The sequence below is a fragment of the Poeciliopsis prolifica genome, unplaced genomic scaffold (genome assembly GCF_027474105.1).
Source record: "Poeciliopsis prolifica strain line A6 unplaced genomic scaffold, Auburn_PproV2 SCAFFOLD007, whole genome shotgun sequence".
NCBI lineage: Eukaryota > Metazoa > Chordata > Actinopteri > Cyprinodontiformes > Poeciliidae > Poeciliopsis > Poeciliopsis prolifica.
Window position 1 is genome coordinate 4,335,129 of NW_026562382.1, and position 24,101 is coordinate 4,359,229.

The window sequence follows — 24,101 nt, forward strand, 5'->3', positions numbered from 1 at the left end:
TACAAATTTTTGTAACTGAATTTCACCTGAAAGGCGTAAATATTAATATTAACCAAACTCCATAAATACTTGAAGTCCATCATTCTGTGTGCCGTGACCTTACTTTTCATATTTATATATTTTACTTTAATGACATACTTAAGTTTGAGTAAGAATTAAGTACTTTTTATGAAGTTTATCATGTGTGGAAATACACATTAACATTTGCTGGAATTATACATATAACTTGTAAACACAACTTGAGTTTGACATTGAAAATGGGAGATTAATTCATTTAATAAATTAGTACATGTACCTCATGGTTATTTAAATATCTTAAAAATTAAATGCATATAAAAAAAAAACTCTAATTGAAGTTTAATAATAAAAATAGTTTACAGCATTTGATTGGTTAATTTGCACAGCAGGTCAACTTCTGACAAATTATATAGAAAGGACCAGTGGTGCCTCTTCATACCGAATCCATGTAAAAAAAACTCAAACCTATAATATGTTTCAGCACAAAACTGAAACTAAATAATTAATTTTCCTTGAAACAAAATGCATGTTTTTAATAAACAGATATGTAATAAATTATCTACATGTTGGATTATACGATTATAATTTTTAAACAATTGTTATTTAGTTGGTGAATTATAGCACCTTTGGACCTCCATAATAAAGGTTTAAAATCCAATTGATGTAATCTTTCTGAAAAATAGAGTTACTTACTTACACACATAGTGTGTTTGTCATATAATAAAATAAAAGTTAGTAATGTTATTATTATTTTGCTTATTATTCAAGTTGTAAAAATAAAATTTCACATAAAATTCAACATAAATTTCCAGCATCTTTTTTGTATTCTCTAATCATAGCTCCTTTTATCAAACCTACTCTGACCCTTCGCCTTACTGAATTTCATACAATGCTAATGGTTAGTGTTTGTCATCGCCACCTAAGTCATGGTCTGAAAATCCATGAAAAATCCTGAATGAAGAGCTTCCTAGCTCAGTGGAGCCTGAAATTGGCTTAAATGGAGGGGGAAGTGGTGGACAATCACCTGAGTGAGTCTTAAGGCAAAACACATTAGTCTTGCTTCCATTGTTACGCCGCTGTACTTGGAATTTCTTCGATGGCAGGAAATATCATACCCAGGTTTTATCGGCTTTTCACTGATGATTCCAAGAGAAATAAAACTCCTGATTGGAGCAGACAACTGTAATACAAACATGCGGTTAGAAAATACACATCACATGCACTCATACACTTGGAGACATGCATTGAATCTAAAACTTAGCGGAAAATATTATATTGTTATGTCAGTGAGCCAGAACAATACTTTAGATTTTAGTGATTGTGTTTTTATGTGGCAGGGCAGATTATCCAGCTGGAGGGTAGCTCTTCCATCTGATGTGTCTTCTGTGATGTATATGCTTGCTTCATAGCAAGATTGTATGTCAATATCATTTCTATATGAATATTGGAACACAGGATCTTTTTAAAAGAACAGTATTTATAAGCAATGCAGAGCATATCTTAAGCAATTTAAACATTTAGTTTTTATTATTACTCATGCTGAGTGCAGCAAGGTGACTATGAGGACATCACAATCAGTAATATATTTTATTTAAATTAAAAAATTATTTTTTGTGAAATAGTTCAAGCTCAGTCAGATGAGAAAAGATACTTTCAGTACAATGTCATGGGTTCGACTTTGATTTTGGCTGTTTTGGAGTAAAGGAGTCTGGTATTTCTTTTATGTGAAATACGCCCAAAAAAGTCACACAGAATATTGTGACTTTGTTATATGCCAAAATGCAAAAATTTTAAGGGGTGAAAGAGAACAGAGTAACATTTAAACATAAATCCAGATTAGTGGGGAATAAATCTTTCAAGTGTGTTGTTACATAATCTTTATATGTCACTGTAATGTCTGTAAACCTTGTGGAAACTTAAGTATTGAGGCTACAGCTGAGAAACAATTCTTAAAACGGGCTTTGAATAAGTTTCTGTCTTGAATCTGCATCATAAAGTTCTTTGTCAATTGTACAAAGAACTAAGAAGTTCTGTTGCGTATGTTTTATTCCCTTGTGCAGCAGACTTTTATTGGCACATAACATATTTTTTTGGTGCTATGTTTGTGCTATCTGGAAATAAAGACCCACGTAAATCAAAGGCAGTAAAAGCCCCAAAAATGATATCTAGAAACACATGCATTCTAAAGTTTTGTGAGGAAAAAATAGAAGCATTGATAGAAGCTGACATTTTTAGAGAACTGGAAGCTTAGGGAAAAAGATGGTTGCAGTAAATTTGAAACACTTCACACGACACAGAAAGCTTGGCTGTGTTAGAAAATTCCTGAAGATAAAAGGTTTCTTTCTCTGAATTGGCAGAATTGATCATGACTTGTTTGAGAAGGAGAGCAATTTTAATGATTGTGTGTATGTGCGTGTGTGTGTGTGTGTGTGTGCATGTGTGGGGTACATGTGCATGATTGTTATTTGTGTGTTTTAAATGGTAGAGGAACCATTTAAAATTCCTGCATCATTGCAGGCATTTTAAGCCCATAATTTTGCTCGAAATCTAATTTCAGCATGATGGCACAGGGGGAGCAGCAGTGAAGAGCCTTGATAGTATGAAACAGAACAACATCAATTCCAGACATGGCATTTGTTGTCAGAGAGCATTTTTAAAAATGTATATATACGTAAGGTGAGGTGCAAAGCATCTCAGCATTTCAAAGCATGGTATTTTTTCTTTTTCTCGTTTATTTATTTAGAATGTTAGACAGTTTAAGAGAGGCTTTATTTTAAGCATTAGTTTGCATTACATCAAGGCACTTTATGGCACAGAGTGAGCCTCTTGACTCTACTCCTCATTTCTCTTTGGCTGGGTCCTTCTGTTTTGAGATCGAAGTACTCAATGACCCTTAAATGTATATTATTGCTGTAGGAGACAGCATACAATAATTAGCCATAGAGATCCTGCACGCATGCATAATAAAATGTTCTCAGACAAGCACTTTGAAAACTCTTCTGATTATATATATCAATATATATATTTAAGAGCTGTTGCTTGCATTGTTGTTCCATTGCATTTTGACTTTCTGGTGATCCAGTCAGTGATTACACTGGAAGAGAATGTTTCCATTTATCCTATTTACCAATAGGTACAGAAGCATTACAACCAACAGACAATGACAGACAAAACTGGTTTATGGTTGTTTTTTTTGTTTTTTTTAAGAGCGCTGTTTGAATAAATCTGTTAACATTTATGTGAGCCGATGGTAAATTCCAAGACCTTTTTTCTTTTCTGGGACTCTCTTCACCGAGTTTGATTTCTGTCTTCATCTCCTTACACCATGCCTGTATCTCTGCGGCCAGAATATAGACAGAAAGCTTCGGCAAGCAGATGCTGCTGCATAATTCCATCTTCACAGTGTGCCACTCACCCACTCAGGGCAAAAAAGAAACTCCCACAATTTTGTCTGCCAGAAGCAGGAATCCGATCGACAGACCTTCATTTCCTCATTTATGTCTCTCCTTCCGCTTGCAGGTATACTCCACTCTCATTCGGTAACTTGAAATCAAATAAGTGCAGAGAAATTCTTCCGTGCACAAATATAATCATTTTGCACACAACTCTTACTGGGAAACATTTATTAAGTCCACTCAATATTTTTCCCGACTGCTACCTTCTCTGAACGATATGCCGCCAATCACTATTGCTCTAAATGTAGTTCACTTTCAGGCCCAATCAGCAATGCATCATAGGATATCTCCAGGCACCCAGACACTGAACACCTGCAAGGGAATTTCAATCAGCCTCCCCCATAAGTAATTAAATGGAAATAATTGGTTTCATTTCCTTTGTCATCTTTTTATTCCACCATTGTGTGCCAGGGCGCGCACACACATTATTCTGTTGCTTCCTTTTTCTGTTCTCCATTAAGCACTCCAAAGTAATCTCTCTTTTTTTTCTTTTGTTGCCATCTTCCCCCTTTTATGAAAAGTAAGTGGGATCTCATCCTCTGTGTGGTTGTCTGTATTGTATGTTATGTGTGTGTTGTAGGTAAGTGTGTTGCTGCCATCATCAGGCAGAGGAATAAAGCTGCACCTTTACAACTGAAAGAAATTCTCTCTCTTTATTATTATTATTATTATTATTATTATTATTATTATTATTATTATTCATATGTACTGAGGATAAATTGAGGTTTTCAAAAATCCCAAATGTTCCTGCTGTCTCCACTTGAGCTGATTCTGTCCCTTTTTTCCTTGTATTTTATTTAAATCCCTCTCTTCTCCTCGCAGTGGTTGCGTCATCAAGGTTGATTTCACCATTTTACAGAAGCTTTTCATGCTGTTCTGCTCTGAATGAGAGTTGACACCCCACACTCTTTTTCTCCCGTCAGCTCAAGCAAAGCGAAGCCAACGCAGACACCAAAGAGAAGCTCCCTTTACGACTCAGGATCTTTGAAAAATTCCCCAACAGACCTCAGATGGTGAAGATCTCAAAGCTGCCATCTGATTTCACTGTGCCCAGAATCAGGTATTCAATCACGAATACAATGTCTTACAAAATATTAACTTTGAGTTTCTGCATTGATATTGTGTTACAGCCAAAAACTCTAGTTATATTTCATTCTGGTTCCATGCCAGCCAACACCGGTCTTGTGGTCGTGGTTAAAATGTGCAATAGCTGGACACAAAAGACTTCTGAATGTCTCGAGCATGTGCGGGCAAGTTCTAATGGTTTTAAAGTTGAATATGTGCAATAGGTTTTTATACATGGCTTTCATAATCACGTTTTATATGCTCAATAGCAGTTTTGACATTTATTAATCATATCCTATTGGGTCACTTTTTCTGCTGTATTATGCACATGCAAGCTGTATTACATCCGTGTGTGTGTGCCTTTTGTCATGTTTCTAGAGACTTATGTTGTGTAAGTATTAGTGGTGGGACACAATTAAATATCTTTGTTGTTGAGTTCAACAATTTGTTGCTAATTATTCAATAATTTAGCAACAAATGTGTTTTTGATTAAAATTAGATTGCTTTTTTTTCAAAAGTTTTAATTGGGTTTCTAATCATTTTTTGAAGAAAATTAACCCCCAATAGGCCAAAAAAGCAACTTTTTTGTCAATTGCTATTGTTTGTAGACATTGATTGTACGCCAGATTTACAGTTGTCCCAGAAACACATTCAAAGGTTCCAGTTAATTTTAATTTTTTCTATGCGAAAAAGAAAAATGCAATTAATTGCATATTAAAACTAATAATGCATTAAAATCTGTGCAATTAATACAGCAAAATGAGCATGATAGCATTGTGATTGTAGGTATTTATGTTAATGAGTGAAGGGATAAGCAGATGGAAAGAGGCTTTGGAATATAATCTGACATATTTACAAATGATGTGTATCTGTTCGTTACACTGTCCCTGTTAAAAATAAATACATTTTGGGAAAATCTGAAATTTTACTTGAACACACCATCCTGTCTGTGAAACACAAAAGGGATAGTGAAGCATGCATTTAAAGCTAAATTGCAATGGTTTAGATCTTGAGCATATTCATGTGTTAGACTGACTATTTGAGTTCTATATTTCAATTTCTTTTTCCAGAAATTTAAACTACATCACTTTTTAAAAATGAACAAACATTGTCACCACTTTCCCAAAGTCGTCCACATTATATAGCTTAATATGAAATACAAAGGAAGAAAAGGGGAAAATATTTCATATTGTTGCCCTGCGACAGCCTGGCGACCTGTCCAGGGTGAACCCCGCCTCTCGCCTGGAACGCAGCAGGAGATAGGCACCAGCACCTCCCGACCCCGTTAGGGAGAAGGGTGCTCAGAAAATGGATGGATGGATGGATTTCATATTGTCTCTGTGCAGATAGAAAACCATTCATGTCGAGGCCCATTTGTCGCACAGCTTTTAGCAGGGGAGCTGAATTCCATCATGCACAGCAGACTTCATAATAAGTCGTATTATTAAGTTAGTGATTAGTGCACAGCTGGATTTTTTTTTTTTTTTTTGCTCAGTATAGAGAGCACCAGCAGCCCATATGTTGGGCTTCTGTGGCAACAGCTTCCACTGATGTATTTTGCAGATAGATTTGCTCTAACACAGTTTAGTCCTTTAATAAATATGTGACCATTTTCATTACCTCTATGTGACTGCCATGAGTTGCAAACTGTTAATAACATCACTGTTATTTGTGTTTGCTGTGAATTCTAGAGAGAGTTTTATGAAGCAGTTTATTGATCGTCAGCAGCAGGATACCAGCTGTTTGTTCCGCCGTCTCCCCTCAGCTTCATCCTCCTCCTGTGACCACTCCAAACGATCAGCCATCGAAGACAACAAGTATATTGACCAAAAGGTAGCTACGCGTGCTACTTCTAATTATGCATCATGTCCTTCCCTTGTTATTGTTTTTTTTTCTCTCTCTCTCAAACACACAGAGACACATAGCAGGCTGCTTTAAAGATATATAAAGATGAATGTTCTGTGTCCATATAGAATAGATTCTATCACAGGGTTCCTATGTTGTCTAATAAGAGTTAGGAGTTGGATTTAAATATAATCCAGGTCTGGATGAGTATGGATAGGATATTTAACATGCAAATTCCACATATCTCTATCTATCCATATATGATCATTAAAGTCCACAGAAGTGTAGAATTAAGGCAATAAGAACGTTGAACAACTTCGATAATGTCCCTCAATAACTTCCACACAATGTCCGCAGCTATGCGTTTGGCGAGCTTTTTATCTGGTATACCATGATTATCAAACTTTCACATCATGCCCACTCACGCTTTGCTCTCTCAGCTTCGCAGATCAATTTTTAGCATTCGTGCCCGCAACCTCTTGGAGAAAGAGACGACAATCAATAAAATTCTACGGTAAGACACAACCCTATCACCACAGTAGGAGTGGGGTTTGGTGTTCCGATGTGATGCTTTATTCTAATGTTTATTGATCATTACATCACACAATTTTGGCTTTACAATTTTTTTATTTTTTATTTTTTACAGAAAACGTATTTTGTGTGTGAGTTTTGCATGCATCTACTGTAGGAGAATGATTTTAAGAGATTGACTCCTACACACATTTACCCTGTAAAGTAAATGTCATTTAGGGATTATAGTTTGTCTTTGCAGTGTCCATTGTCAAAAGGTTTTAAGAAATTTGCATTTTATTTCTAAAGGAACTTTCTATGCTCACAGATGTCTGTAGAAGTGGAGGTATTAATAAAACTTTTACATTATAAGATAATTTAAGTTTAGATGTTTTTCTTTGAAGGAAACTTTAAAAAAATATGTAAATAAGTTGAGCATGTTTTGACCAAGGCGCATAGCTTATTATTTTTAATGATGTCAATTATTAAGACATGTTTTCATTAACCTGAATGCAGAGAATTTAGCCTAGAGTTCAGACCAGGTTTAACAAAAATAACACAAAGAAAATGTATTTGATTCTTTACCAAGATGCCTAAAGCAAACAAAGATTATATATCTGCAACTATGGAGGAGGATGAGGCTTGACGTAATGATGCTTCTGGGATAATTATTGAGATTTATTCAAACATTCTGTGACAATTTAGTCAAAAAGTGCAACGATTAATCCAGTGGCACTTTACAGCACAGATGGCTCATGACACAACGCAAATCCTGAACTTAGCTGTAAAAGAAAAATTTTGGTATGACCGAATTTGTCATCTGACCTAAACACAGTTGATTAATATTTGTTAGAACAAAATGGCAGTTGGAGTGATCCATAAACAAGAGACAATAAGAAAAAACAAAAAACTCAAAGGAGGTATTTCTGCATTTGAAAGAGTCCATTGATAGAAGGTGCACATGGGCAAAAATCTAATTTTATCTTAGAATAAAACTTACCCTTTGTATTTGTAGCACTTACTTTTGTGCTCATATAAATGAATAGGTTTTTCTTTCAACACAGTTTTGTTCTGGTCCTCAAATTATATCTGAAATGCTACATTTTATTCAGGCTTCCAGTACCGGTTCTTTGTTCTTTAAACCACTGCGTTGGTGCACAGATGCAAAATTAGAGCCAGACTGATCATCGCTTGAGTAATAATGTAGATGCATCAGACGTAGCTCTGACACACCAGCAGCACCACTTGTCAATATTTCTCGCTTTTTTTATATATACACACCTACACACTCAGTGCCACTTCAGACTAATTTACTGTCGCAAAGAAGTAAATGGATAATTTGCTGTTCAGCATGGCAGAGATGGCACTAAGTGCAGATTAGATTGCAAACACTGTGTCCAATCTGCGCAGCCCAAATGTTCTGTCTGTCTGAGAGACGGACAGCAGATCAGGAGTCATAACACGTTCTGTCTGGCTCGCCATCTTCCACACAAGCATGCAATTAGACCCAAATACCGACATATGCAAACTCACAGTCTGTAGCAGAAGCATCCATTCATCCGTGCTTATGACCAATTAACAAGTAATCCCTCTGAGTTGCTATAAATACTACAAAGTGTTGCACAGAGTCGATGCCCATCATGTCGTTAGCTCTCTTTTGAAACTATTAGAGTCCTGTCTCACGCATAAAAGAAACCCTAACCTTTAAAATTTCAGAACAATACAAAGTACCTTCAAAAGTAATACGACCCATTTAAACTATTTTACATTTTGTCACATTACAGTTTTTAATTGTGTAGTTTATTCAGACCAGGGTCATTTTCAGGTTAAATTGCTATCCATTTGTTCTGTAGTAGAAATGCAGTGGAGAGACAAACTACCTCAGTAAATGTCTCTAGTTCCAGAAAAGCTTTCTGTAGTGGAAACACACATTTAATCACAGTCTAAAACCTTTTGCCTGTCTTTTTTAGTCCTCTTAATGTTCAGTAATATCCAATCATCTTTGTCTGCCAGATGAAGAAACCCAACCCCAAGGCATGATGCTGCCACCACTGTGGTTCACCATGGAGATTTTTTTTTTTTTAGGCTTACACGCACTGGGCAGTTTGAAAACCACGTCTTTCTTCCTCTTGATAGAAAGACGTGTTGGGCTATCGCAAAAAAGCCGGATGACATAGACCGAAGTTGGTGGTTATTAGTTTTGTGGCAAAATGTCAATGTCAAATGTCAATGTCAAATTTATTTATATAGCACTTTAAAATGCTGAAAAGTTGAATGGGTCTGGATTCTGGACAACTCAGATGACAAAACTATGGATTGAACCTGGGCGGTTTGAGATGATTTTTACAAAGAGGCATATTTTTTTAACCGCCTTTCGACCAATACTGAAAAAAGCTCTTGTCTTGTTTCCCAGGGCTTGCACCAGGCAGCGAATCCTGAGTGGTTCTTTTGAAGGGCAGCCAGCCAAAGAACGCTCAATACTCAGCGTGCAGCACCACATACGACAAGAACGCAGGTCTGACACATGCATACACAGACACACATTTAAGTTAGCATGTATTCCTGTTGACATCCAATATTAAGCGTGAATGCTCCTCATCTTTGCTCACCGTTTCCTCAGATCTCTGCGACATGGATCCACCAGTCAGAGGATCAGCAGGGGGAAGTCACTGGAAACGCTCACCCAGGATGTAAGCATGCATCCTGAGATACATCCAATGTGTTTCTCTTTTTTTCTTTTTAGTACTAAAATGTTTACATCATAAATAAATTCATGTTTGTGTTTAATTACAAACAAAACACTACATACGAGTATGTCTATATGCCATTAGTTTTTACACAGAGCGATGGTAATTCAATCCAAAGGTGTGTTATGCTATGCTTTTTTTCCCCCCAGCATTCCAGCACAGTGCGCTACCGCAATGCTCAGAGGGAGGACAGTGAGATCAAGATGATCCAAGAAAAAAAAGAACAGGCAGAAATGAAAAGGTATTTGCAGGGAAAAAGAGTCACACAGCAAAGAGAACCTTTAAAAAAAATCCACAGTGCTCTTTTCTTGTAATCCCTTTGCATGATTATCTGCTTGCCACTCAACCTCTGTGCTTGTCTGAGCAGAAAGGTTCAGGAGGAGGAGCTGAGGGAAAACCATCCTTACTTTGATAAGCCTCTTTTCATCGTGGGTCGTGAGCATCGCTTCAGGAACTTCTGCAGGATGATTGTGCGGGCGCGCTTCAATGCGTAAGATTTGTCCAAATAGATAAATAATAAATATCTGACTGATGATATTTTTTCCATATCCAGTTTCTTTTGGAAACAAAATTATATCAGTGATAATAATTGATCTGCATTAAATGACTGACTCAGGCTGATATAAACCTTTGAAAAATACCATAAAACCATAACGTTATTAAATTTTTCTGTTTCATCGTCTCTTATACCTAGATCAAAAACTGACCCGATAACAGGAGCAGTGAAGAACACCAAATACCATCAGCTGTAGTAAGTGTGGCTTATGATTGTTCGTCAGGTGTTCTTTCCAAAACAGTAGTTTGAATTAGTGCGTTATATGCATAACATCTTAGTCATTGTGATACAAAGTTCAGAAAAACTGCATCTGTTACTGAGTCTGCAGATATGTCACTTGATGTGTTCTTTTTATTCCTTTTTTATCAAACTCACTTTACTTGAATTTTTTCTGCATATGTACTTATTAGCATAAAACGAAATCCACAGTTTCCTCTTGGGAAACAAATAAATATGCCACTAGCAGGCTCCCGCACAACGCGTTAACAAGCTGAGATTATGCAACCATTTGATTAATGTCTTGTAGAGGTGACACATATAAACCATGATGGACACTGGCTTCAAAGGTCAGGAATTCCCTACTCTTGATGTAAATGCTAATACAATTGAAATAAATTTTTCAATTGTGTTAGCATTTGCCAATATTTGTGCCAATATTTGCCACAAGTTCTTAATGACTTGTGGTGTGTTTATGATAAAAAGAGGAGGGCTAAGCACAGTTTCTATTAGAATCAAAGTGAGCGTGGCACACTGGACAGTAAAATGACTGTTTTGTGAATTTATTTGCAATCCTTTGCGACATATCTGATGTTTCAGCCGCATGCTAATAGCTGAACTGTAGGCTTATTAAAATTCCACATCTGCTTTTTGAAACTAGCTCATAAATTGCTACTGATGTGTCTGTCCTCCCAGTGATCTTCTGGGCTTAGTCACCTATCTGGACTGGGTGATGATTGTGGTGACCATCTGCTCCTGCATCTCCATGATGTTTGAATCACCCTTCACCAGGGTCATGCACGTCCCCACTCTGCAGGTATTATAACCCAGATGGATGGTCGGTCACATGTGTCGACAAGTAGATTCACGGAGGAACAGATGTCGCCGTAATCAGGACGTCTGTTTCAGATTGGGGAGTATGTGTTTGTGATATTCATGAGCATCGAACTCAACCTAAAGATCATGGCCGACGGCCTGTTCTTCACTCCTACGGCCGTTATCCGGGACTTTGGAGGAGTGATGGACATCTTCATCTATCTTGTGAGAAATTAGTTTTTACCTTGAAATGTATTAAGTGATATGATTCTGAGGCAATAATAATAATAATAATGTTTACTGAGTTCTTTAAAAATATGACAGTGTATGACAATGTAGACTTTTCAAAGAAAGTAAAAACACAAGAAAGATATTGCCACTCTCTCTGTTTTGGCTCTTTGATGTATGAAATACAAAATAAACTCATGATGTTGTATAATTCTGCCCATTAGCCTACACATTTGTCAGCAGTTGTTTTTCTGTCAACTTTTATTTAGCATCTCCATTTCCTCGTAGAATTCCACTTTAAGTTCTTGCACCAAAATTTCTTAAAGTGTCTATGAGTGGCAGACAATATTGTATTGTCTATCAACTGGGGATTAAAGCAGTATTGGGATAAGAATTAATCAATCTCACACAAAAAAACAAAAAAAAATGAAATAAGCTGTAATTTAGGGTATTTGTAAATTCCTAAAAATAACTGGATGAATAGGGTTGAAACGTTTGCTGTGTGAAATATTCCTCTGCCATAGCATCAGTAAAAAGAACAGTAAATCAGGTTTCAAAATGGGACTTTATTGCAGTTGGTGTTGGGACTTAATAATTAAATCAATAAAGGGTGAGATTTTCTTTAATGGAGCTGATGTGTGTTTACGTTAGCAGTGATAGATTTCAAATCAGAATTGATATCATGACTTTTCCAAGTTCACTGGTACAGATTTTGAAATGGAATAAGTTTCAAATCACTCTGAAGCCAGGTTTCATCCCGACTTGTGAAACATCCAGATGATGAAACTTGACTACTGTATAAGACAAATCTTCTGTAGCTAGAAATTAGAGTTTGGAAATGTCTGAAATTTTAAAAATTTGTTGAAATCCTGAAATAATACTCGACAAGTGCCTTGACACATAAAATGTGTTTAATCTAAGGCAGGTTTTCAGCCAACTTCTTTTTCATATGTGCACACCATTGATAAGACTTACAGACTTTTACATAGTTGTGTTTTTACCATCTAATCACAAAAAACTTTTATCATAAGGCACTCAATTGCCTTACTGTAATATTATTACCCTGTCTCCCTTAGTGTAGGTGTTATAAGTTTTTTTAAAGACTTTCTGCTGTGCTTTGTTCCGCACTGTAGGTGAGTCTGATCTTTCTCTGTTGGCTTCCTACTGACGTCCCGCCTGAGTCTGGAGCTCAGCTGCTGATGATGCTGCGCTGCCTCCGCCCGCTCAGGATCTTCAAGCTGGTTCCTCAAATGAGGAAGGTTGTGCGGGAGGTTCTTAAAGGATTCAAGGAGATTTTCCTGGTTAGTGGTCAAGTATGACTTTTCAAAATCTTGCAATTTTGATTTAGCAGTCTGGAGTGGGACTCCTTCAGCTTTCCTGCTCTTTGATAATTGTCTCTCAGGTTTCCATTTTGCTTCTCACGCTGATGCTAGTGTTCGCAAGCTTTGGAGTTCAACTGTTTGCCGGAAAGCTGGCCAAATGCAACGACCCACGAATCCTTAAACGGGTACTGAAAGAAAGATAATCTCCTTATAAACTTTCCTTTCCTGCACCGTACTCCTTGTGGAGAACATCCAAGTGAATAAATAAAAATGGTTAAATCCAGCACTTCTACTTGTCAAGCAGTCTTAATACTTAGCTGATATGTTGTCTTATACTAACTTTTATTCTCTAGTTCGTACATGAGATTTTTTCTCATTACTATTTTGTGTTTTTTAATTACTTTATTTTATCAACTGTTTACGAGCACAAAATTATCAAAGCTACTTCTCTGATGAACTGCTGGAATTATTTTTGTATTAATGTTCCTATCATGACTTGCATATGGATCTGGAGATTTTTTTTAACCCTAAATATAATACTTTAAAGTTATTTTATTAAACTAAAGATTATGAAGTCAATTCACAGCAATTAAAATTTAGCATTTAACTCGGCATTTAACTAGAGTTTGAAACCAGATTTTCTTTTTCCTAATCATCTTTAATTTGTAAGGTCAAACACTGTCAAATCAGTTTTTCTCTCCTTTTCATTAAATGCTTAAAAACTAAGAACTTCCACAATTTTCTGTATCAACTAACAGTGGTTAAAAATGTGTTAAAGGTCATGGACAAATACATTAATGCAAATAAGAAAATTATCTTTTTCTTTTACTACCTGATTCAAAACTTCCACCTTTCTGCATGCATATGCAGCACAATTATCATCTTTTTCTTAAGAATCAGCAAGTCAGACCACAACATAAACATTTATTCACTTATTGTTTGAACTGCGTGATCCCTACACAGGAGGATTGCTATGGCATCTTCCGGATAAATGTGAGTGTTTCCAGAAATCTCAACCTGAAGCTGAAGGCTGAGGAGAAGAAACCTGGTTTCTGGGTACCAAGAGTCTGGTAGGACTTCTTTGTTTTGATATTATTTTCTTATAGTCGCTATACAGAACCAGTGACTGTATCAACCAATCTTCTAACTTTCCAGGGCAAATCCTCGAAATTTTAACTTTGACAATGTCGGCAATGCTATGTTGGCTCTCTTTGAAGTTCTGTCGCTCAAAGGCTGGGTAGAGGTCCGAGATGTCATTATTCACCGAGTTGGGCCGGTAATAATCTTCAGCTAAAATAACGTTTCCCTATATATATTTTTTTTTTCTGTATCAAACAGAAATAATCATTGCTGTGCTTCAGCTCGTACATCTATGTCTCTGCAGATCCATGGCATCTACATCCATGTCTTTGTGTTTCTGGGATGCATGATCGGCCTCACACTGTTCGTCGGAGTCGTCATAGCGAACTTCAATGAGAACAAGGTAGAAGCAATGGATAGAAATACTACTATTGATGAATTTTTGTCAATACTTTTTCCAAGAAACAGTGACTGTGTTTTGCCACTGCTTCGTGATTTCAGTGTTTAGTTTTTTTTTTCTTTGACTTTCAGGGCACTGCCCTGCTAACAGTGGACCAGAGGAGATGGGAGGATCTGAAGAGCCGACTGAAAATAGCCCAACCGCTCCACCTGCCCCCCCGCCCAGGTACAATGAAGCATACTAACGCGCAAAAATGTACATCAAAGGTTTTTCGAATAACTGCAGGACACAAAACAGAACCAGAGCGTCAAGCTTAACGTTATAAAACCATCACATCCACCCCTGTTCTGTGATTGATTGTGTACTGCGTGCATGGGTCTGCTTGCTCATCGCTAAACAGCACCTGCATTATTAATTCATATTTAATAGTCCTTGTTTTTGGCTGCGGATTGATGCCTTGAAGAATTAATCGTGACACTCAAATGATGACTAGCAGCAGTAACAGCAAACCCCGAATATGAAGGCAGATCAAGCAAATGGCTTTGACACTGAATGTCACACCCTTCTACAAGGAAATTAATCCCATTCTCGCACTTCACTTGAATTTAAAAACAATTTATGCTTGTACATAAATATCCCGCTTTCTTTCAAGCATGTCTAAATGGTAAGCATAGGGAAACACTGCATACTTATTGAGTTTGACCACAGATTCACGCCGCTTCCCTCGCTTATGTTGCTCGAGTCATGGGAACAGTTGAGGCGCCTCGGAGGCAGCGTGGGAAATTGCTTGTTAGTGCAGGCAAGGGCTGAGAACTAACAGCCAATCGATGGCTTCGGTTTTAGTCAGCAGTGCCGCTTACCCCAGCTTTACCAACCAGACTGATCCACATCCAGAGGTGTTTGTTGCTGGTGAGCCATTAGAGAACTGAGCTGATTATGTCTTCATGCCTGCGAAAACATCATTGTGGTTAGTGCTTACACGTTGCAAAAGCTGAAACTGCAGAAATAGTGCCTGTGAAGTGGACTAATTTTTGAAACATTGCAGCAACAACATAAAAGTTCCAACACAGAAACAAACAACATCCAAGACATAAATATGTTATGTTAAAATCTGATTTTAAAGTAAGATTGTAAAACTTGGCAAATGTTTATGAGATGGATGGTTCTATTTAAAATTGTATTTGAGGCTGAAATTACTGCCTTCGAACAAACATTAAAGCCTCACTGTCTATTACCGAATTTGAGTTTATTGTTGTTTGTATTATTTCCTGACAACACGCCCACTCATCTGAATGAAGAAAGGTTTGCGAAGGCTGCATAACAGAAGTCTGTTCAAGTCTTAATCAGATCTACACAGTCAATAAATGCCATCTTGTGGACACTGAAGGTTACTGCACTGATGAGATTTGAGATGGTTCTAGTGCCATGTAGAATTATCCATATTTCTTGACTTTGATCATATTTTGTCACATTACAGTCAACGTTTGTGTATTTCATTGTGATTATTATGCCACAGAACAGCACAAAGTAGCACAACATTATTAAGTGGAGAGAAAATAATGCAAAAACATCCAAATGAAAAATATGTGATGCCCATTCCAATATTTACCTCCCCGTATCATTGACTTTGCATCGACAATCAATTTTTGACTGTTCTCTGTGAAATTTCTCTATCTCATTCAGATTGAAGAGTGTCTCTGAAAGATAATTTTTCAGCATTTCCAAGTGAACTCTAATCATTCTAAATTTTTGATATAATCCACTACATTTTGCCTCTAGCTGTATGTGTAGGGTTGTTGTCCTGCTTTTCTCCCAGGATTTTTATGCAGTTATCTCCATTCATCTTCTCTTGAGGTGAATTTATTGAATTTCCCTTTGGGATCAATAAAGTACTTTTGAATTTGAATTACAAGCTTTGCACATCTGCAGACTAATTTTTACCCATTCTTTAAAAAAATAGCTCAACTTCAGTCAGATGGAAAGAAAACATCGGCTCAATTTGGTACTAAGCGTCAGCAATTCCCTCCTTGCTCATCCTGTCAGCAGAGGTAGACAGTCGGGTCTTGGTATTGGTAGGTTTGCATTTTGCCTACCAAAGTACAAGAGCTTCTTTTTTCACTTTTCAGATGATAGAACACCTCAATACTGAACTCTTTGACTTTAATGAACTCTGAAGATCTAACATGAAATATCCATAGCTTGAGATATTGTTCTAAAGCCTTTAAACTTTATCTCTGACCTGTCCGGTGTGTTCTTTAGTCTTCATGATGGTATGAGTGCATCACTTAACAGCTATATTTAAATGTTTACTTGAAACCATACATCATTTTCCTTCCACTTCACAATTATGTGGAGTGAATCCTTTTGCAAAGCACTGTACATTTGGAAAATGTGATTGTTTTTTTCATGCCATGTATGTTCTTTTTACAGAGAATGGAGTTTTCCGGGCTAAGATGTATGACATTACTCAGCATCCCTTTTTCAAACGCGGCATTGCTGTGTTGGTTTTGGCACAGTCGGTCCTGCTGTCAGTAAAGGTAACATCTATATTTTTTATTGCGTCATAATTTTCTCATTCTTGTCTTTCACTACAAATTAAAAATGAATGTATTCCCTTACTTCTGCAGTGGGATGTAGGTGATGACAAAGTTACCTTTCCTCTTGCCACTATGTCTGTAGTCTTCACCTTTATATTTGTATTGGAAGTAAGTCTGTTTCTGCCTGGGCCTTTATCACTCTGTCCCTTTTGATCACTTCCTTCAGTATGCGTACATGACAGACACGTATTGTGATGTTTTCCTTTTGTTTTGTTTTGTAGGTGACAATGAAGCTGATAGCCATGTCTCCAGCTGGGTACTGGCAGAGCCGACGGAATCGTTACGATCTACTGGTCACTTCACTGGGTGTCATTTGGATAGTTCTACACTTTTCTTTATTGGTTAGAGAAATATCTTTTCTCAGAGGGGAATTTATTTATGAGATGAGTACAACACATGCAACTGTCTTTCCTTTATATTTATGTACCCTTGTAGAATGCATATACATACATGATGGGAACGTGTGTGATCGTCTTCAGGTTCTTCACGATATGTGGGAAACATGTGAGTACGTTTGCCTCAAAGTCACCTCCCCTTTACCTCATAAATAATTTCTACCCAGGCATAAAATCTCGCCGCTCTTAACACATGTGTATGATCCGTGAAGGTGACACTGAAGATGCTGCTGCTGACCGTGGTGGTAAGCATGTACAAGAGCTTCTTTATCATCGTGGGTATGTTCCTCCTGCTCCTGTGCTACGCTTTCGCTGGAGTCGTTCTCTTTGGAACGGTCAAATACGGCGAGAACATAAACCGGTAACTGTTGCTTATTTTCGGACCTTCTTGTTCAGTTTTTTCTTCCTCTTTGCAAAAGGAGCTGGAGGCTGGAGATGCAGTAAATCATGTCTCTGTACAGTTATTTGACTTTTTTCTTTTCTTTAAATGACAGGCATGCCAACTTCTCCACAGCAGGAAAAGCCATCACTGTTCTTTTCCGTATTGTCACAGGAGAAGATTGGAATAAGATCATGCATGACTGCATGGTAAGATGAGCTGCAAATACATCAGATCAAGGAACATACTGGAGCATCATGCATTCCTAATCTAAAAAAAAAAAAAAAAACATGGTAACACTTTATTTAAAGGAAATGTGCACAAGTCTGACATGACACCGTCATAAATATGATATAACATGTTTACGACTGTTGTCATGAGTGTCATTTGGTAAATAGACACTTTTAATGCAAAGTTCTGTTGAAACTTGCTTCAAAAGTCCGTTAAGAGTGTCATTGCATTAAAACTGACATCATTCACCAAATCACACAGCATGACGACAGCCATAAACATTCATGAAGACTCCTTCATGTTCACAACAGGTGTTATGTCACATATGTGACAGTGTTATGTCAGTCGTATGCATAGCCCTCCAAATAAATGTTATAAAAAAACAATGCTTAAGTTTTCTTCTGAAAGGTTGAAAAACATTTTTTTACCGCTGAACAAAAACTAGTTATACTCTGAGTTCAATAGTTTTAGAAGAACTGTTTTACGGAAAAGTATTTTAACTGTTTAATAAGTTCAGCGTGCTCTATTTTAATTTCCTGTTTGTTAAATGTAAAGTTTTGTTTAAAATTTTATGATAAAAAAATATTTAATGCTTTTTTTTTTTTTTTTTTTTTTTTTACGGTTTCTAGGTTCAACCTCCATTCTGCACCCCTGACAAACATCGGTACTGGGAGACTGATTGTGGCAACTATGCAGGAGCATTGATTTATTTCTGCTCATTCTATGTTATCATAGCATATATTATGCTCAACCTTCTTGTAGGTCAGTGTTTTTTCTGTACCTGTTCTGTGTGTTTTATAATCATGGACTGTCAAGTACTTAGTTTATAACCAGTAAGCACATTAGTGGAAGCTTCATTAACGCCTGGCTAATTTTGTGCAATTTTAAGTGAGTTAATATTTAATAACTAGTGTTTAAGCAGTTTTCTCTTTGTAGTTGCCTGGTAACATCACATGACACATTCAGACTGCAAATGCAGCTTGCCTCTGCCTTACGGCGAAAACATAATCGGAAAAAATAAAATACTTTTCAGAAAAACTGAGATTTCTTAGATTAATAATGTGCCCAACTATGGGCATAAACATAACTTAACAATATCAGGAGTTGAGTTTTGTCAGTGACTCAAATACGGACTTTTTAACAGAAAAGCCTCCAATATTTGTGCAGCTTGAGATTGGCTAAGGACATTCCTTGAAATCTGTTTTATAATAATCTGAATACAGATAGACTGTTGCTAATCTATAAATGTTTCAAGATATAATTTAGACCAAAGATTTTAAAAAATTAATCGTTCAATCCATAAATGTATTTTTTTTAATTTCCTAACTAAAAGCTAAGCTTCAATTACTGAGATTTGAGTCGTTTATAAATTTGTTTCAAGACTTGATGTCGACCTATGTTTCACTTTTGATCTACTTTCTGTTTGAGAATGGAGCTGTGGTATATCCATCTTAGACGGTGGTCCAAGCTGGATCTTGTTCCTGCACTTCCATTAAACATTCAGTGCAGGATTTCCACAACTATAAATATCTATGCAACTCTTCTTTGTTGGTATCAAATAGCCTTTTCATTTACATACCAGTGACTGTGATAAAGTCAGGAAACAAAACCTTTAGTTAAACATTTGATTACTCTCCTGTTAAAACTTCCCTTGAGCTTTATGCTTAACACCAGCAATAACAAGCTATTTACTTCAGTGATTTCAGCTATTTTAATGAGGGAAGATTATTTGTTGTTTTTGAATTAAGGCCATTTGTCATTGTCATTTTTACATTTTGTTTTTACTGTCAGAGCTACAACTCTGAATTTAGCAGTCCAATGTGATGTGATCACTCTAAAGATGACTGTTCCAATGCAAGCTGTACATTAATGATTATATATCCATTATGATCTATTCTAACATTTTTGCTGCAGCCATCATTGTGGAGAACTTCTCTCTCTTCTACTCCACTGAAGAAGACCAGCTGCTGAGTTACAATGACCTGAGGCACTTCCAGATCATCTGGAACATGGTGGATGACAAACGGGAGGTCAGAAATTAGCAAGGACGTTTGTGGAAACCTTATAGGACACTAAGGGTTAATATAGAGAACATGTGAGGGAGGCGAGAAAGTAACTAGAGCAGCTGATCTTTATTTAAAAGTTTGATTCCTTCAAATTTAACCATCACTTAATTGCAATATGAACTTGTTCAGTCAAGACATTTGCAGCATAAATGCAAAGGTTAGCAGTGGACTTTGCTATCCTTGCTACTCTTTGACAAAACTCTTCATGACATTTTTAATTATTTATTTATTTATTTATTTTGCCTGAAAAGCTTTTGTCATTGTGTCAGCATGTCTTAATGAACCCTTAACATTTGTTCCTGTTTTTGTTTTTGTTTTGTTTTTTTTGGTTTTCTTTTTATAGGGAGTGATCCCAACATCCAGGGTGAAGTTTCTGCTTCGTTTGCTTAGAGGGAGGTTGGAAGTGGACCTGGACAAGGACAAACTCCTGTTTAAACACATGTGCTATGAAATGGAGCGACTTCACAGTGGAGGAGATGTGACATTTCATGATGTGCTGAGGTGAAGGTCAAGTGCTACATATTGCCTTTCTGATGCACTCATGATGTTAAATACAACCCATTTCATGTTAAATCCTGTAATACCGAGGTTTCCGACATGTTTGACCTCAGAACTAAATAAACCAATCATCTTGTTGGGCTAGAGAAAGGAAATGGTGTCCAACTCGTTTTCTCCTGACATTAATTTACCATCCGTCAGTTTGTCCTTCTTTTCTTTTTCTTTCTTTCCTTTCTTCCTTCCTTCCTTCCTTCCTTCCTTCCTTCCTTCCTCACTCCTCCTCCTTCCGTCTTCATTACAGTCTGTGTTTGTTGCCGGTTTCCCATTTAAAGCCATTGCACTGTAAACGTATCTGGCAAAAACTCAAAAATTACAAAAGTGAACATATGTAATTAAAAATTTCCACCTTTCACCTACCCATCTTCCAACCTCAGATGACAATAATGTAGTTTGATTTGACTTACATACAGTGATGAAGATTTGAGGTTTCTGACTCTGATTTCACAAACACTACAGGGAAAGGACTATTTATGAAAAAAAAAGAGAGGAAAATATTTGCGTAAATTGGATAATGATAGAAATAAATGTAACATGTATTCATTACGTGCATTTTCTATTGTTTGTTACATTTCTTCTTCTTGTAATAAAATGAAAAAAAAAATCTGCAGGTAACAGATTTGTTAGCGCTACTTAAACCTTCCATTCATCTGAAAAATTCAAAGTTTTTCTTGAGGTTAGAACTCCAAAAGCATTTCATACTTCCTGTTAATAGAGAATAATGATTTTGTTGAATAAGGTTAAGAGCCAACAGAAAAAGAAATTTTGCTAATTTTGTGCATGCAAAGCGGAATTAGGCTCCTCTGACTTATAACCAACACTCTAGATGAGCATTTTCTTGGGCTTTGCAGCATCACTCCAGAGTAACACGACTCATGAGCAAATTTTGATCAAATGGCATTTTATTGATTTCAAACAAGGACACTGAGAAACCCATAAGTTTATGGGCTCCTTTTTCAACAGCCATCTAAAATCTGACAAAAATCTCATCATTTAAAAACAAAAAATGTGCTATAAAATTATGTCTGTAGGAACATATTAATCAGATGTATGTGTACATTTGTCCAGCATGCTGTCATATCGCTCGGTGGACATTAGGAAGTCTCTCCAGCTGGAGGAGCTGTTGGCCAGGGAACAGCTGGAGTACACCATTGAAGAGGAGGTCGCCAAGCAGACCATCCGCATGTGGCTCAAGAAATGCCTTAAGCGCATCCGGGCGGTTAGTCACTCAGCAGACCACACTTGTCTTTTCGCGCTTGACTCACAAGTGCGTTCCCTGTCCGTGCATGACACTGTCCTTTAACGCATGCATGCTTACAGAAGCAGCATCAGTCGTGCAGCATCATCCACAGCCTGAGAGAGAGCCAGCAGCAGGAGCTGAGCTCTTTCCTCAACCCTCCCAGCATAGAAACCACAGTGCCGAGTGAAGACCACAATGCTAACAACCCAGACAACCCCTCGCAGCCTGAGGTAAAGCCCCCACATCTAAACCACGTCTGCACACACAGTCTCACACGCTCGCAGCGTGATTTTACGCAGACACATCACACAATCAGCAGGTATGCTTTTGCACTGGTGCAACAAAGGATATCTCGTCTTTGTCTAGATGAGTGGCCTCCAGCAGCTTCTGAGCCCCACGTTGTCAGACAGAGGAGTGTACAGGCAGGACTCCACAGACCTGGGGAGACCACAGAGAAAGTTGGGACAGTGGCGGCTGCCTGCAGGTTTGTTCGCTTCTGTACTCCTCTTGTACAAGTTACAGATTTAGTTAGAGAATTGTGTAAAATTGAACAAAAACTTCCTTGCAACGCTTGCAACCCCCCCTTTTTTTTTTCTAAAAGTTGAGATGTGTTTTTGGAAATTCTGAGAGACTTCAGATATGGCGCTAACGGCGGTGCTGGGTGAATATGTTGCAAATGAAGAGATCAGTATATTCACACCTGATGCTAAAAAACATATCACAATATGAAAAAATAAATACCATTTATGACTGGATCTCAGTCACTTGTCATATCATGGAAAAATTGCCTGAGCGAATGTGCAGGTTTGCTGATGTTTCTTCAAAATAAAGAAAAACTTTTTCGATCATCTGATTTGAACAGAATTGTTAAAGTACATCCTGAAAAATGTGACAATAGTTCTCAAAATGCTAAAGGTCACAGAAGATATCAAATTGACAGATTTGAAAAGAAAAAGAAAATTGTGTAGATTATCCTCGCAACAATCCATAGCAATATAGCTGGAATACATGAAAACTACATCTCAGAACAGCCTGTGGGTTGTGGGTACGGATAGTCAAAATTTGTATTGGTTCTCAATATTCTCTGCAAATTCTCTGTTTTTGCTGTCAGGTCGTACGAGTGTCAAATCTATCGTTTGCAAGATGAACCCTGTCAACGACGGGGCGTCTTCGGGGTCAGAGGTGAAGAAGTGGTGGACCCGTCAGCTGACTGTGGAGAGCGACGAGAGCGGAGACGACCTCATCGACATCTAGAGAAAATGATGTTTTCTTTCTTCTTTACAGAGCAGATGGGAAGCTTGCTGTTGGATTTAGACCTTTTCTCTTCTTGTTTCTGTGGGCTGATGAATGAAAGCAGTGTCGCCGCGTCATTTTACAGCTACTTTTATCAGAAGCGTTCGATCAGCTGCGTGTGAAGCTTTACCTGGAGTGGCTCATTCCCTGAGGCAGTCATTTAGGCATGGATTAGTGTTATGTGACCCATGTGCTGTCCACTGCTGAGTTTTTCTATGCAGGCGCATCTGGTGTGAAAGCAGACTGTTGACTTAGGCCATACATCAGGTGGATTTATGAACCCAACCGAGAAGCTGCTGCGGTGTGTTTTCTACTGTTTCTTGTCAGTATCTTAATCAACTTCTGTCCTTCGATATCTTTGATTTGTCTCTGTTTCTCATTTCTTGTATTTCTGATGTCTTGAGTTTTTCAGTGGTGATTGTTAACTGTTTGTCTCATCGTCAGCATATACAAAAACAAGTCGTCTTGTTTTTTTGTTTTTTTTATCTGGTCAAAAAAAATGGAAAAACAAAATATACAGTTTTGACTGAATGTATTTAAAGTTACATCAGTGTGTGTTTGTGCAGCTTTTAAATAACTATTTTGTAAATTATTAGAAACACTTATATTTATTATTCTATTAAAGGCCTATTGGGCATTTATGAGAAAAACAGAGGTGTCACTGTCTTTGTACGTGACTTCAGTCATTTGAAATAATTATAATAAAAGTTATATTCATGTTTTTGCACAAACAAAATGTTACATAGGGTGGTGGTTTGCCCATGTAAGGCCGATATGCCTCTACCTGAAGTGCCATTTGATCACAGACACAATCATCCAGGTCAAAACTGAAACAGCTCTGCAATGTCTATGTGGGCCACTGAAACAAAAATAGAACTCTGACTTTAATTTCTCATGTTAAAAATTACTTAAATCTAACATGTTCCTCCAGAAATGTTGCCAGGAAGAGTGACTGAGGGCTGGCAATCAATACTGTGTACGTGTTGCTTAATGTGCTAATGGCAGAGAAACAACTTACTGTTCCAGGAAAGACCTACATCGGTGCCCATGCGAACTAGTCTGAGCATTTGTGGCAGGCTCAGCTGAT

General features: G+C 37.2%; 1 protein-coding gene across 4 annotated transcripts in view; it reads left to right on the top strand.

Moving 5' to 3' along the window:
• Positions 1 to 23,680, top strand: part of nalcn (sodium leak channel, non-selective) — a 72,212-nt gene extending 48,532 nt beyond the window's left edge. For 2 of the 4 annotated variants that reach the window (XM_055031780.1, XM_055031782.1), the window contains 29 exons: positions 4,397 to 4,533; positions 6,230 to 6,371; positions 6,824 to 6,897; positions 9,307 to 9,408; positions 9,514 to 9,583; positions 9,790 to 9,881; positions 10,008 to 10,130; positions 10,335 to 10,391; positions 11,109 to 11,229; positions 11,322 to 11,453; positions 12,590 to 12,757; positions 12,859 to 12,963; positions 13,742 to 13,848; positions 13,934 to 14,054; positions 14,163 to 14,261; positions 14,390 to 14,483; positions 16,689 to 16,795; positions 16,886 to 16,963; positions 17,077 to 17,196; positions 17,291 to 17,359; positions 17,463 to 17,611; positions 17,745 to 17,838; positions 18,490 to 18,622; positions 19,775 to 19,890; positions 20,270 to 20,427; positions 21,550 to 21,700; positions 21,802 to 21,951; positions 22,088 to 22,205; positions 22,833 to 23,680. In XM_055031780.1, coding sequence (XP_054887755.1) covers positions 4,397 to 4,533; positions 6,230 to 6,371; positions 6,824 to 6,897; positions 9,307 to 9,408; positions 9,514 to 9,583; positions 9,790 to 9,881; positions 10,008 to 10,130; positions 10,335 to 10,391; positions 11,109 to 11,229; positions 11,322 to 11,453; positions 12,590 to 12,757; positions 12,859 to 12,963; positions 13,742 to 13,848; positions 13,934 to 14,054; positions 14,163 to 14,261; positions 14,390 to 14,483; positions 16,689 to 16,795; positions 16,886 to 16,963; positions 17,077 to 17,196; positions 17,291 to 17,359; positions 17,463 to 17,611; positions 17,745 to 17,838; positions 18,490 to 18,622; positions 19,775 to 19,890; positions 20,270 to 20,427; positions 21,550 to 21,700; positions 21,802 to 21,951; positions 22,088 to 22,205; positions 22,833 to 22,975 — 3,330 coding nt within the window. In that variant the 3' untranslated portion in view covers positions 22,976 to 23,680. The remainder of the gene's footprint in view (positions 1 to 4,396; positions 4,534 to 6,229; positions 6,372 to 6,823; positions 6,898 to 9,306; positions 9,409 to 9,513; positions 9,584 to 9,789; positions 9,882 to 10,007; positions 10,131 to 10,334; positions 10,392 to 11,108; positions 11,230 to 11,321; positions 11,454 to 12,589; positions 12,758 to 12,858; positions 12,964 to 13,741; positions 13,849 to 13,933; positions 14,055 to 14,162; positions 14,262 to 14,389; positions 14,484 to 16,688; positions 16,796 to 16,885; positions 16,964 to 17,076; positions 17,197 to 17,290; positions 17,360 to 17,462; positions 17,612 to 17,744; positions 17,839 to 18,489; positions 18,623 to 19,774; positions 19,891 to 20,269; positions 20,428 to 21,549; positions 21,701 to 21,801; positions 21,952 to 22,087; positions 22,206 to 22,832) is intronic. The other 2 variants (XM_055031781.1, XM_055031783.1) reach the window with 2 other exon arrangements.
• The last annotated feature ends 421 nt before the right edge of the window (positions 23,681 to 24,101 follow it).